The 12,708-nt window shown below is 41.1% G+C and overlaps 2 protein-coding genes and 1 long non-coding RNA gene across 3 annotated transcripts; 2 read left to right on the top strand and 1 right to left on the bottom strand.

Moving 5' to 3' along the window:
- Positions 1-945: 945 nt before the first annotated feature.
- On the bottom strand, positions 946-2,602 carry LOC123180511 (uncharacterized). The gene is made up of 3 exons (XR_006491085.1): positions 2,187-2,602; positions 1,907-1,980; positions 946-1,179 (listed from the first exon to the last, which is right to left on the bottom strand). It is a non-coding gene; the product is annotated as an uncharacterized lncRNA (long non-coding RNA).
- Positions 2,603-2,626: 24 nt separating this feature from the next.
- On the top strand, positions 2,627-5,311 carry LOC123180507 (uncharacterized). The gene is made up of 2 exons (XM_044592575.1): positions 2,627-2,903; positions 3,564-5,311. Exon 2 carries the CDS (start codon positions 4,395-4,397, stop codon positions 5,223-5,225), a length of 831 nt encoding a protein of 276 aa, XP_044448510.1. The 5' UTR covers positions 2,627-2,903; positions 3,564-4,394; the 3' UTR covers positions 5,226-5,311.
- A 2,650-nt stretch (positions 5,312-7,961) lies between these two features.
- LOC123180509 (pyridoxal phosphate homeostasis protein) lies at positions 7,962-11,154 on the top strand. The gene is made up of 7 exons (XM_044592576.1): positions 7,962-8,322; positions 9,071-9,137; positions 9,644-9,690; positions 10,003-10,090; positions 10,327-10,460; positions 10,537-10,635; positions 10,731-11,154. Exons 1-7 carry the CDS (start codon positions 8,101-8,103, stop codon positions 10,803-10,805), a joined length of 732 nt encoding a protein of 243 aa, XP_044448511.1. The 5' UTR covers positions 7,962-8,100; the 3' UTR covers positions 10,806-11,154.
- The last annotated feature ends 1,554 nt before the right edge of the window (positions 11,155-12,708 follow it).

The following is a 12,708-nucleotide window of genomic DNA, read 5'->3' as shown; positions in this document are numbered from 1 at the left end:
ACCTCCAACCTGGCAAAAAACAGCAGCCACCAACACGTCCGATAAGGGCCAAAAGACCGCACATTTTTTATAATCGTTAAAATGTGATTATTAAAAGATAGGTCCATGATTTGTATAGGTACCAATTTTACTAGTACCAAGCAAAATGCCCCCTTTTAGAAGTTTTTATGGTTGCAAACACAGAAACAAACGGAGACCACTAGGCATCAGACTACTGATGCTTCGCATCTATCAGACCAGTCGACAGCCATTGGATCAGATGCATGCTGGTCGTCCGATTAGCTAGTAAACTTCCACGCATGATTGACAGATTGTAGCGTTAATTGACTGGTGCATCGCACCTGCTATGCGTGCATCGGCCCGGCGGTATTTTTTTCCGGGGATGGGCCTCGTCGTAGTTAGTTTCCAGTAATTATTGTTAGGATTTGTTTCCTGCTACCGAAAATTATGCTTCCGAGAATTATGCTAATTATGGTTATGATCTGTTTCCTGCTTCCGAGAATTGTGCTTCTGAGGATTGCTGCCGAAATTAATTTGTTATCCATATTTAGCAAGAGATAATGTGCATCTTTTTCCGAGAATTGTGCTCCCAAAAATAATTTTTTATCCATATTTATAGGAGATAATGTGCATCTTTGCCATGGAAACATTCCTTTTAACTGTTGGAAGCACACGGGAGATAATGTGCGTCTAGTACACTGCCTGTGTTTTCCTAGACGCATTTTTATGCAAAGATGACATTACTTTTGTGCCATGGAAACATTCCAAACTGATGGGTGCATATGCTTCGTGGTGCATCAGAAAAATATTGTTCAATGGAAGGATTTAATCTATGTTATATTTTTTGGAGATGAAAACAAAATTTTCGTGTAAAGGAAGCATTTTTCTTGTATAATGGAAACATTTGCTTCACAAAGAAATCATCAGTAAGCACAACAAGAATGATTAAGCCTCGAATTTGTTTGATATGGTAAGCAGAAAATATTACAATTCTCTTTGCAATTAAACAGAAGCCTATTACAGCAATACTTTTCACAAGCTGGTCATGGACAACTGTTGTTCCAGTACAACAGACAACTTAGAACAGTGACTCATTTGTCTCAGTTATAGCACATTCAACGTCATTGCATCCCATCTTGCGGACAACAAAGAAGCTCATTTGGAATCTGGTGGATGTGTCTGTACATTAGAAGCATTCAGTGAGAAAGAAGAAAGCACACACTGATAGTTGTTGATACAATAAAATGTGCAAAAATAGATGTACAATAAAATTTTACGAATAGAAACAACACCGGCAATCGTTGAAGCACATATTTCTGCTAATGGTTCCATCAGGCAGTGGTTGAAGCACATATTTCTGCTAATGGTTCCATGAAAATAATTTTACGATAAAATAAGCATGCACTTACAATGCTTAAAGCAAAATTCGCTATACCATAGAGATATATGTAAGAAATAGAAGTAGGAAGCATCGGCTTCATTATATCGAAACATATATTAAGCACAATCTAAGCATGGATTTTTTTTAATTGCTAGCATGATTGGATGAGGAAAAGTTGTGCTTCGCAAATAAGTTAAGAGCATACAATTGACTAGATAATATTAAAATAGTATGTGTCAATATAGCTGGAAACATGTATAAGAATAAATTGTTTCCAATGCAAAAAAAACCCCTAATTTGTCAACCTAATTCTGGACTATTGATACAATCTATCTTGACTGAAGTACAATACTTCCAGAGCATGGATATTTGCGAGCATCAATTTCATGTTATCTAACATAAAACAAGAGTATAAAAAATGGAAGCATGGTTGAAATGCTGGAAACTCTAAAGAAGCAGAAGTATGCTACATTCATTCAAAAAAGCAAAAGGGGGTAGTGGTTACAGCAGGAAGAAGTGTGGAACCTGAGAAGCATGCTTGTATTGCCAATCCATACGCAAGTACAAGCACGTAGCGGATTTATAGGAAGCATCGATCTCTGTAGCAAAAACAAATCTTGTAAGCACAACACGTGTGGCCTAGTGGAAGCATATATACAAATCCAAAAGTGAATATTAGAATCCTTGCCGTAAAGATTAGGTGATTAGCAGTAGGGAGGGTAGTGGCAGAAATTGAACCATCATTATTCATGACCGAATGAGAGACGGAGTTGCAAAATCAGGTACAGATCGGCGAGCTGCTCACAAGAAGGCCATCATGGCCGCCTGAGGGAGGATATGCTACCGCTGCAGACAGATCGACAGCTCAGCCTTCCACAAGAAGCCCAGGGACGAAGGGGAGGTGAGCAGCTCATCCACGGCGTGGTGAAGAATGGCGAGCACTAATCGGGCGACGAATAAGGAAACGGCGGCGACGGGAGTGGAGGAAGGAAACGGGTGCGAGGATAATCTGCGGGATTTAGGGATCGTGAGGATTTCTCCGTTTACTATTGTTTTTGCGTGGAAGATGGGCTGTTCCAAATGATATCTGGACCGTGAGATCAAAAGTGAATCAACTGAGAAAAAGGGGTCTGACGATGAAGAGAATTCAGACGCCTGATATAAAGTGTTTCCCGAAACAAAAGGGCCTTAACCAGGCCAGCTTGGCCGGTGCTGATCGTTTTGCTTGACTCGACTCAGACCATTCTCTCTCTCTCAAAAAAAAAAAAAAGGAGTCGACTCAGACCGAGACGCGCGCAGGGCATCGGGCGGGGCGACGCCTTGGGGCAGTCTTGCGCGGCGGGTGGAGGGCGACTCGGCCGGCCGGCGGCGCCGTCAGTCCGGCGTATGCTGCGGCGGTCGGGCGCTTAGGCAACGACGTTGCGGTAGTGCGCGTCGGCACTCGTTGCAGTATACAGGAGATCTGCCGTCTGCGGCCTGCGGGAAGGCCAAGACCATGCCCAACTCTGAAATCAAATCAAAGGTAAGACCGTAACAGATGTAATTTACTTATCAATTGAATGAAATTAGTTTAAATGTAATTGAAAATTGGCGTGAAATTAGTTGATTCTAAAATCATAGCAAAAGCACATGCAACACTCACACAGCATCTACGGAGCACACCCAGGTTCAATGGTCTTACACCCCATTTATTTCTCAAGAACATTACACTACACGCCCAAGAAATATTTGTTGTCCTAAGCAATGGCGTCATCCCAGGACACATATAGTCCTGCTGCATTGAGTACATCTATAGAAATAATCCTCCTAGAAACTTTGATTTTGCAAAGGACAAAGAGGAAGAAAAAACATGCCACGCTTCTGCATTGCAAAAAGTTGTCTTGGCTTCATTTGGGTCAAGTTGTACATGTTGAAACCACAATTGAGCCTACAAATAGAAGTTTTTGTATGTGCTGGAAAGGGCCGGGTGAGGTATAGAGGTAGCATTGACTTCTAGGCCGAGATTACTCTTGTTTCAGATAACAGTGATTTGGTTGGAGCCGTTCAGTTAGGCAGATTAGCAGCATACAATAACCATGTTCAACACGCCACTACACTATTGACTTTATGTATGTATGCCATTTACTTTTTTTTTCAACATTGTCATAACTGGTTTAGTTTGTCCTTGCATGTGCCTATGCAGCTGTGCTTAGTGCAAAACAGAAATGACCGAAGCGGAAGACATTATGTCTGATGTCGAGATAGATGAACTATATCACTCAATGAAGGATGAACTGCAGAACTGTTTCTCAACTGATATTCCTTATGACAGTGGATCTGGATTCTGCTTGATACCAAGAATACACGAGCACATCCGTGCGATAGATAGATATTCTTATGAACCAATAATTTTGTCAATCGGTCCCTATCACAATGGATCTCCAGCACTTTCTTCTACGGAGAGAGAAAAATGGAACCGCTTGGACTATGTCCTTAAGTTAAACTGTGAGAAGGGTCTGAAAGATTACTTGACCGTCATAAACAGACTAGAGAAAAGAACAAGGATGTGCTATTCTGGAGATATTAAAATGAGTAAAAAGGATTTTTTGCAGACTCTCTTGCTTGATGGATGTTTCGTGCTTGTTTCACTTGGGAAATTTAATGAATTTATAAGGCCTGAACTCCACAGTAGTATGCCTAGTTCATCACATGCCGAAGTACACGAGGAAGATTTGATTTCTGGGCATTCAAAAGTGACAGGGATAAATGAGATTCAAGAAATAAACACGAGGAAGCTGAATGCCACGAAGAGCACTGTAATTGAACAAGACATCGTGCCTCACAATCATTCTAGGGAAGAAAACTCAGTGCTTGAGATTGAGTTATGCCCGGAGATCAGTGGCCATAAAACAGGGCAATGCCTTTACCCGGACAACGCTCAGCAGATTGGGCAGTGGTATGATGTCTATGTCTACATGACCTATTCCTGCTTTTCATAGTCGAGGCAATATATGAGGTAGCTATTTCTAACAAGATGGCGCCGGCTGCTTCATGCAAATCAAGTTTTGCTCGTTATATAGAAAGGTATGTGTCATTCTATCCAACAGCAATACGAGAGTCCACTCGCCCAAAAGATTTCGATCATTTGCTGCACTTGTGTCATATCTACTTCAGACCTAGTTCTAATCAGGATGAGCACGATGGCCATACATCGCAACACTATATTCACCAGTTCCTTCAAATGGGGCGAAATTACCTCAGCTATTTAGGTTCCTCGCAGCATCACTATTTCCCAAACCGATGGCGCCGAGCAACACAGTATCATGAAGCTGGCATCCAGTTTAGGATGAGAATGTATTCTGAGCATAACCCCCATTCCCTCTTGGATATAAAGCTCAGAGACGGTATCCTGGAAATCCCATTCTTGTTTGTGGATGAAGAAACTATCGTCTTCTTCAGAAACTTGATAGCACTGGAGCAAACATGTCCGCAAGTTGGAAATTATGTCACGGCTTACACTGTTTTCATGGCCAAGCTGATGAGCATGCCCGATGATGTTGCGCTGCTGGCTCGAAAGGGGGTCATTGCCCACCATATGCGTACTGACAGAGATGTATCACAGCTCTTTACCAGGCTGACAAAAGGTGTTGTCTTCGATTTCTACGGGAACTATTACCTTAACCACCTGTGCTTAGCCCTGGAGGTATATTATCAGAACCGTCTGCACAGGTGGGTCGCATGGCTGAGGCACAACCATTTGAGCAATCCATGGCTGGTGGTCGCTGCGTTCGCTGGTGTTATTGTGCTTTTCTGCACCATTGCACAGACTGTCCTTACTGTCGAGTCTTATGTTAATCCCAAGTAATCACCTGGGCATAAATTGACTGTGGGATTCAGATTTATGTATGTCCACTTTAGTCCCAAAGAAAATAAACTATCACCATCTCTCCATACCATCTGCCATTTGTGTACCTGGAGATCGATCATACTATTACTCTGCCGGTTAGACTTGCAAATGCACGTGGACAGCCTCGCCGAGAACTGGCCAAGTTGGCATGTCATCTATCAAGCATGCCTGGGTGTGCTCAATAACCGTGATGATTTGCAATTACGACATTGATATGATATTATTCTGGGGTATTTGTGATTTCTTATTATTCCTCCTTTCAAAAGTATAATGTGTACATGTATATGTATGACCAAGTTTATATAGAAAAAAAATCAACATCAACAATACCAAATAAATAAAATACGAGAAAATATTTCATGATGGATCTAATGATACTAATTTGGGATATCGATATTTTCTTCTAAGAACTTGATCAAACATATAAAAGTTTGACTTTTGGAAAAAACTTATATTTTGGAATAAATTATCTTTTATTACTTTTAAGAAAGCCAACATAAATCTATCTAATCATATAGTCATGTATGTTATGCGCAATAATTGGTCCACTATTATCTCTAGTGCCTTTTGCAAGACTGAGGCTCACATGATTTGTAAATAGTTATTTTTCTTCTGCTAAATTGATGTGTGAGTTTCTTGCTTTTGTTTTTTCCTGTGGGAATATCTAACTAGTTTTCACCCTGGGTTAACATGAGCTCATGTTCGTATGTTGCACATGAGTAAGCATGATCAGTGCGCGTCTCCACGTTGTTTGGAATGGAAGGTATCACTCTATCTAAAGATAATATTTTTCCCCTTTGGAAAATTTTATATTTTATCACTTTCTGAAAGAAGTGCAAGTTAATCATAATTCATGTCTTAATAAGTTTCTTCTTTACTGGAAGAAACTTATGTGTTTTGTACTTTTCCTTGTACAATAAAAGTCAAACATATGCAATGTTATTTGCCACACAAGTTGACCGATTCGTGCAGATTATTTGTTGCAATGGTGGTATGTAATGGAATTCTGGCACACATGTAGGCCTCATTCACGTTTCTCCATTTTATTTGGAGGTAGCATTGCATGCCTAATATCTACAACCTCTCTAACTTAAGTTACAGAGGGAGTATGTTTTACAGAGAATCTTACGCCATCCTTTTATGTTTAGTTCTGTTTTTCAAAAAACTTTGCTGGACAATTGCAATTTATTTTGCACATTTGATTCACACATTTTTTTTATAGATGTGCGTAATTTATTTTAGTTCTCACCAGCACATCTCTAGACAACCATTGCATAGATCATTTGTTTTCAGATTGTACAAATTATCGCAGTTACGTAAATGTCCTGAACTCCTGAAGAATATGCCAAAGATCATGAGTGCTGGGTACCCAGTTTTGGCGTTCCACGATCCTCTGTAAGTGGGACCTCAGCAATGATTCTCACATAGAACTTTCTATTGTGGTTCTCTGGCACGATACAAAGAAGATGGTTAATCATGGCAAAATTATGTAACATGATCTCAAACAAAATTACCAATTTATCTTCTAAACCAAGTATTCGGTATTTCCATGTATATTCTGACCGCAACATCTTGTCTAAGAGGCATCATATTAATTTTGAATATCAGAATGAAATGTTACAAATGGTTGTGTATTTTTAGTGTATTTGTGAAAGATTAGCAGGATGTTATGGTGTGTTTTGCGGCTTAAAACACCATTTTATTGTAGATGAACACCTTTTGTCCGTTCGATATATTGTGCTTGTTCTTTTAGTTATAGGGCCAGTTCTTTTCAGGATTGTGTAGCAGATTCTAGGCTTGCAGAATAACAATCCAAAAAGAGCTCGTACGACAATCTAATACTGCAGCAGCCAAAAATAATTGAACTGTAGCTTTTTGGGGATTTTGCACACAACTGATTCCTTGTACTTCCTCCTCTGTTCACTTTTATAAGATGTTTTAGACAATTCAGACATTGCCTAATACAGTTCAAAGCCAGTTGTCCAAAACGTCTTATAAAAACAAACGAAGGGAGTACAATTAATCATAAATTTTGAGTTTTGGAACTGTGGTTGTTGTTTTTTTAGAAGAAAAGGGCTCCCGCCCCGGTTGGTTGTTGGTTTATACTCCGTAGAATTTGTGGAATGAATATTCTGGTCAAAACATGAACAACTGGTAGAATTTCTCTCCCCTTCGCATCTCAAACCGTATCATTCTTAGTACAAATTGGTATTTAGTGATCTAAACGCTCTTATATTTTTTTCGAAGGGAATATAAATAAATAAACTAATTAAAATTAACTGCCCAGCATCTGCGTAGCACCTAGAGCTACACCATTTTCTTACGGACAATCCAGTGATACATGCAATAGTGGACAATTACGAGGCACTTATATATTAATTGGTAAATATTAATTTCAAAAGAAAAGGAATGAAAAATCTTCAGTTTCCTTTGTTATAAACATGTACTCCAAAATATTTCTTTACAGACTAGAGCACTTACAAAATACGTATGTGCTTGAGAATACGGCTAAACTGCCAACTTATCCAATTTTGATCAAATTCCAGTAGTAGCACAATTTCAAGTTTCGGATCGGAGAACAAACAAATACGCAAACATTGTTGTTGTAAAAGATCCCTCAGCTTCAACCAAATGATGAAGTCGCTTTACAATTCCGCGAACCGTCTAGAATTCCAACATCGAGCTCTCATTTCCTCGGAAAATAGATCAGGGGGAAAAAAAGTTAACCACACGAGGAGCCACACACGACTGTAACACATATAGGCGGCTCCCACCAACCACGGCGACGGCGGCAGCGGCCACGGAGGAGGGCAGCGGATCAGCGGCGCCGGCGATGGCGTCCGTAGCGGCGGTGGAGGGCGCGGCCGCGGCGCTCCGTTCGGTGCTGTCGCGCGCGCAGCAGGCGGCGGCGCGGGCGGGCCGCGCGCCGGAGTCGGTGCGCGTGGTGGCGGTGAGCAAGACGAAGCCCGTGGGCGTCATCCGCGGTGTGTACGACGCCGGCCACCGCTGCTTCGGCGAGAACTACGTCCAGGAGCTCATCGACAAGGCCCCCCAGGTTGTACCCCCAGCCAAGAGGCTCGAAATTTTTATCCCCCTTTCTGGCTGCGTGAATGAACTTCTGATTTGGAACGTGAATGGAGAACAAGTCGCTAAGTGATCTCATTCCAGAGTTATCACCCATGTACAGTTAGCATTTGGGCTGGGGGGTCAATAGGTGCTCATTATTCGTACGCCTTGTATACCGCAGATGAATTATGCCATGCCAGAAAATATTGGAATTGACGAGCAATAGGAATTTTTACCAACAGGTGAAACTGAATGTAGATATTCTATTGGTCATTCTGGTTAATGGAACCGGGGAGAGGCCTCCCTGTTCTTCTAAAAAAATAAAATAACCATCTTTATAGGAGAATTTATAAGGGTTGAAATCCTACAAAATTCCTGTGATTCAAATAGGCCCTAAATATATGAAGACCATCTGAATGTCCATGTTCGCTTTGTTTGCTATCCTCTCTCGATGTTACGCAGGAATCTTGGTTCGCACCAGAGGGTACAAACATATCCTGTGTAGAGGTGGAACATCAGACATTACTTCATATAACCAACCAATATTCGAAGATTTGGCCATATTTTCCCAGCAATTGACAATTTTCCACTCTTAATGATTTCGGAAATGTTCCAAACAGTTAAATTGCTATACTTTCATGGTGCAGGGCTTGAACTATGTTTCATAGTCCGTAAAATCAGTGATCTAATTCTTTTCAGTCATTTAGTTGTCTGAGCAAGTGTTCTTCTTGTTGCAGCTTCCGGAGGATATTGAGTGGCACTTCATTGGGAACCTGCAGAGCAACAAAGCCAAAGCCCTGCTAGGTTAGTGTCTTCATTCTTGTTTGGATATTCTGGCAGACACAAGTCTTCTCAACTTTCGATTTTCAGTTGCTTAGGTTTGCCGCTCCTAAATAGTTATATATTACTCACACTACACTTATTTTTATCTTGCCCTGTATGATTTGCCCTAAATAAGGTTTTAGATAGCAAACATATGCAATAAATTAGGAGTATTTACACAATGTGGCTTGGTGTTGACAAATGCTTGAGTCTGGTGTCTTGGCTCAAGAGACGGTTAAGTACTAGTTACTTTATTCTAGAATAATTGGCTGGTTTGGTTTTGTATTGCGGTGTGCGAGCTCTGTCTGTAAACTGTTTCTCTTTTAATGAATGACAGAGCTCATGTTTCATCTATAAAAAATTAGAGACATTCCTCTTTTACTTAATATATATGTGTTCACCTCTGTACACAAGTTCATACCTGATATCTTCTCTGCTTTATTGCTCACTATTGAGCTAATTTTATTCTTCTTCTTCTTAACCTACAGCTGGTGTACCAAGTCTTGACATGGTTGAGAGCGTAGACGACGAGAAGGTATATGAACAATTTATGTTGTCTCGTGGTTTATTCGACTGCAGTTTTGTTCTAGTTTATGTTGTCTTCTTAAGGGTATATTTTTGCCTAGTCAAGAAAAAGTATGTTTCCAGGCTTAGCTTTATTCTTATCGTATTTTGCATAATAATATTTTATTGTGCCACTAGGCCTTGGAAATGTGTTGGCATCTTTCTGGGTTGTTTTCTCAAGAAAAATGCAAAGCTTGTCTCTCTCCATTCATCTTGTTGCAAGACCAGGTTCTCACCTGTGCATCTGTAACAGGTTGATTCTAATATTTGTTTCTTTTTTCAGATCGCAAATCGTCTTGATCGGGTGGTAGCTGATTTGGGGAGAAGGCCTCTTAAGGTCTTGGTCCAAGTTAACACAAGTGGAGAAGAATGTGGGTACTCTAGTTCTCTTCTTTAATACAGTTGTGAACACGTTGGTTTGATACACAATTTCCCAATGTGAGAACCTGTGGTCTTTAGTTCTAAACACTGGTATGCAGCACATTGTTTGTAGCTACTGTTAGGTGTTCATTAGTAATGAGCTTTGCTAGATGACGGCATATTATACCTGTCTGAGCATTGCTAGATTGAAGATATGTGGTCCTCAGACCCTGTTACTATTTTGCAGCAAAATTTGGAGTAGATCCCTCAGGGTGTGTGGGATTAGCAAAACATGTCAAGTTGAGCTGCCCAAATCTTGTATTTTCTGGTTTGATGACAATTGGAATGCTTGATTACTCCTCAACTCCTGAGAATTTCAAGGTATATTCTGAAGCACAAATTTAATTGGACTGATATGCTTGATAGGGCTAATTTATGCTCCTTGCTGAATGCTTAGGCATTGACTAGTTGCCGGAAGGAAGTATGTGATGAACTCGGAATACCAGAAGAGCAGTGTGAGCTGTCAATGGGCATGTCTGCTGATTTTGAGCAGGCGGTAAGGAACACGTTACAAGAAGATAACTCAGAGATGTACAAACTGAATGATAATGCCTAATGATGTGTACTTTTATTTTGTGTGCGTTTATGCAGATTGAAATGGGCAGCACAAATGTCAGAGTTGGATCAACCATATTTGGTGCTAGAGAATACCCAAAGAAGAACTAGGACAATTACAGGGTTTTACTGTGAGACCGTGCATCTAACAGCTGAAGTATTGGTGGTAAATATGTATCTATTTCCACCGATATTTACCCTTTGATGTTCTACACATGTGCCATAAATAAATAAGGATATTGTTTTGTCACTGTGTCTCCTGCTGTTATAAAACATTCAGAGAGCACTAGAGTTCCAACTTCTATTATTGTTTCTACCTGATTCATCAGTAGCTTCCCTATATGTCCACATTAAAATCCCTTATGTTAGTCGATGTCAGCGATCAGTCAGAAATCCTGATATTGTATTGTTTGTAATGTTTCTTGGTATCCTATAAGTAATGAACATATCCTTTTATTTCCATCATTATATTAACTTTTTTTTAACTCATATTTTGGTAAGGCATCACATACCTTTGAATTTGGTAGTTCCAGGAAAAGGTACCAAGCCACTTCAGAGCATCTCTATCACATTCCGTATACTTGCCCCCCAAAAACAGCTTATTGGGTGCCCCCCAAGAAAATTCTGGGTATTAGGTTGCTGTGAACTAGCGGACCCTGAAATATCAATTTCAACTATATTAATTTACAGCAGTACCTGACAAAACGTCTTATACAGTGGGGAGATGGACACCTCGCCCAGCCTGGTAGAGAGACTCATTATTTCTGTAGCGCAAGCATTACCCACATACATTATGGGTGTGTTTAAACGACCCTTCTCTGTTTGCGGAGTTTCTATTGGGGGTCATCAAAAGGTAAACGGAAAGTTCATTGGCGTGTTGGGTTGTTCTAACTAAATTAATTAGCACATCTTCAGCAAAACGTCTACACATCATATAAAATAAAATAAAAATATTTTAATCAATAGTATTAATCTGGTGACCCATCGGGCGACCCACGGGTAGAACCTTGTGCCCATACCATACCCATGACTAATCGGGTTACCCATCGGGCTTACCCATCGGTTAATATAATGACCCATACCCTACCCATTAGGGTCGGGTGCCCATGGGCGCGGCCGCCCATGGGTGAGATTGCGGGGTTGAGGTACTACCCCGAGGGAAAGCTCGAAGATACAATGTTTACCGGGAATGCATCATCATCTTGGCAGGCGATTAGCTCCGGGCTGGAGCTCTTGAAGAATGGCTTGGTATGGAGAGTTGGGAACAACAGAAGCATTCGAATCTGGAGGGATAATTGGATTCCCCGTCCGTATTCGTACAAGCCCATTACCTTGCAGGGAAGATGTCGTATCAGGTTTGTGTCTGATCTGCTGAATGACAACGGGTCTTGGAATACTAGACTGCTAGAGGAATATTTTGTTCCGGCTGATGTTACTGAGATTATGAAAATTCGAGCCTCACCACAACTGGAGGATGACACGCTAGCATGGGGGCATGGGAAAGATGGACTGTTTACAGTGAAGAGTGCATATCAACTTGCTTTCGATGAGGCTCATAGGGACACTGTCACCGGATCAAGTACTAGGCCGGAGCCCGGAGGGGTCATGTCCTTGTTGGAAAGTGATCTGGTCGAGCAATGTCCCACCCTCAGTCCGAAACTTTGCGTGGAAAACTGCGACGAATGCCTTGCCAACTCGTCAAAAGAAGCACAGTAGGGGATTGGTGATAGATGATAGATGCCCAATTTGTGCCATGGAGGCCGAGGACAATTTCCACCCCCTTTGTCGTTGTACTTATGCTCTTGACTTGTGGGCAACTATGTCGGATGTACGGAACCTCCCTGATCTTGCCTCCATTCGGAGCAGTGGGAAATAATGGCTGCTGCACATGCTTGATCCGCTGCCTGAAATTGGACGTTGCATGGTTCTCATGACCTTCTGGAGAATTGGGCACATTCGCAATGAAGTAGTGCACCATAAACCTGCACCTCCTAAGGAAGCTTCTAAAAGGTTT

This window comes from Triticum aestivum, chromosome 1D, assembly GCF_018294505.1.
Source record: "Triticum aestivum cultivar Chinese Spring chromosome 1D, IWGSC CS RefSeq v2.1, whole genome shotgun sequence".
In the NCBI taxonomy this organism is placed as follows: domain Eukaryota; kingdom Viridiplantae; phylum Streptophyta; class Magnoliopsida; order Poales; family Poaceae; genus Triticum; species Triticum aestivum.
Note: the sequence above shows the minus strand (reverse complement) of the source record. Positions and strands in the feature narration are given on the sequence as shown.

What these genes read in the sequence shown, in the direction of transcription:
- LOC123180507 (XM_044592575.1), top strand. Translation starts at nt 4,395, where the DNA reads ATGGCGCCGGCTGCTTCATGCAAATCAAGTTTTGCTCGTTATATAGAA.
- LOC123180509 (XM_044592576.1), top strand. Translation starts at nt 8,101, where the DNA reads ATGGCGTCCGTAGCGGCGGTGGAGGGCGCGGCCGCGGCGCTCCGTTCG. An exon ending in TCATCGACAAGGCCCCCCAG is followed by an intron (nt 8,323 to 9,070) that starts GTTGTACCCCCA and finishes TTCTTGTTGCAG; the next exon opens with CTTCCGGAGGATATTGAGTG. An exon ending in CTGCTGATTTTGAGCAGGCG is followed by an intron (nt 10,636 to 10,730) that starts GTAAGGAACACG and finishes GCGTTTATGCAG; the next exon opens with ATTGAAATGGGCAGCACAAA.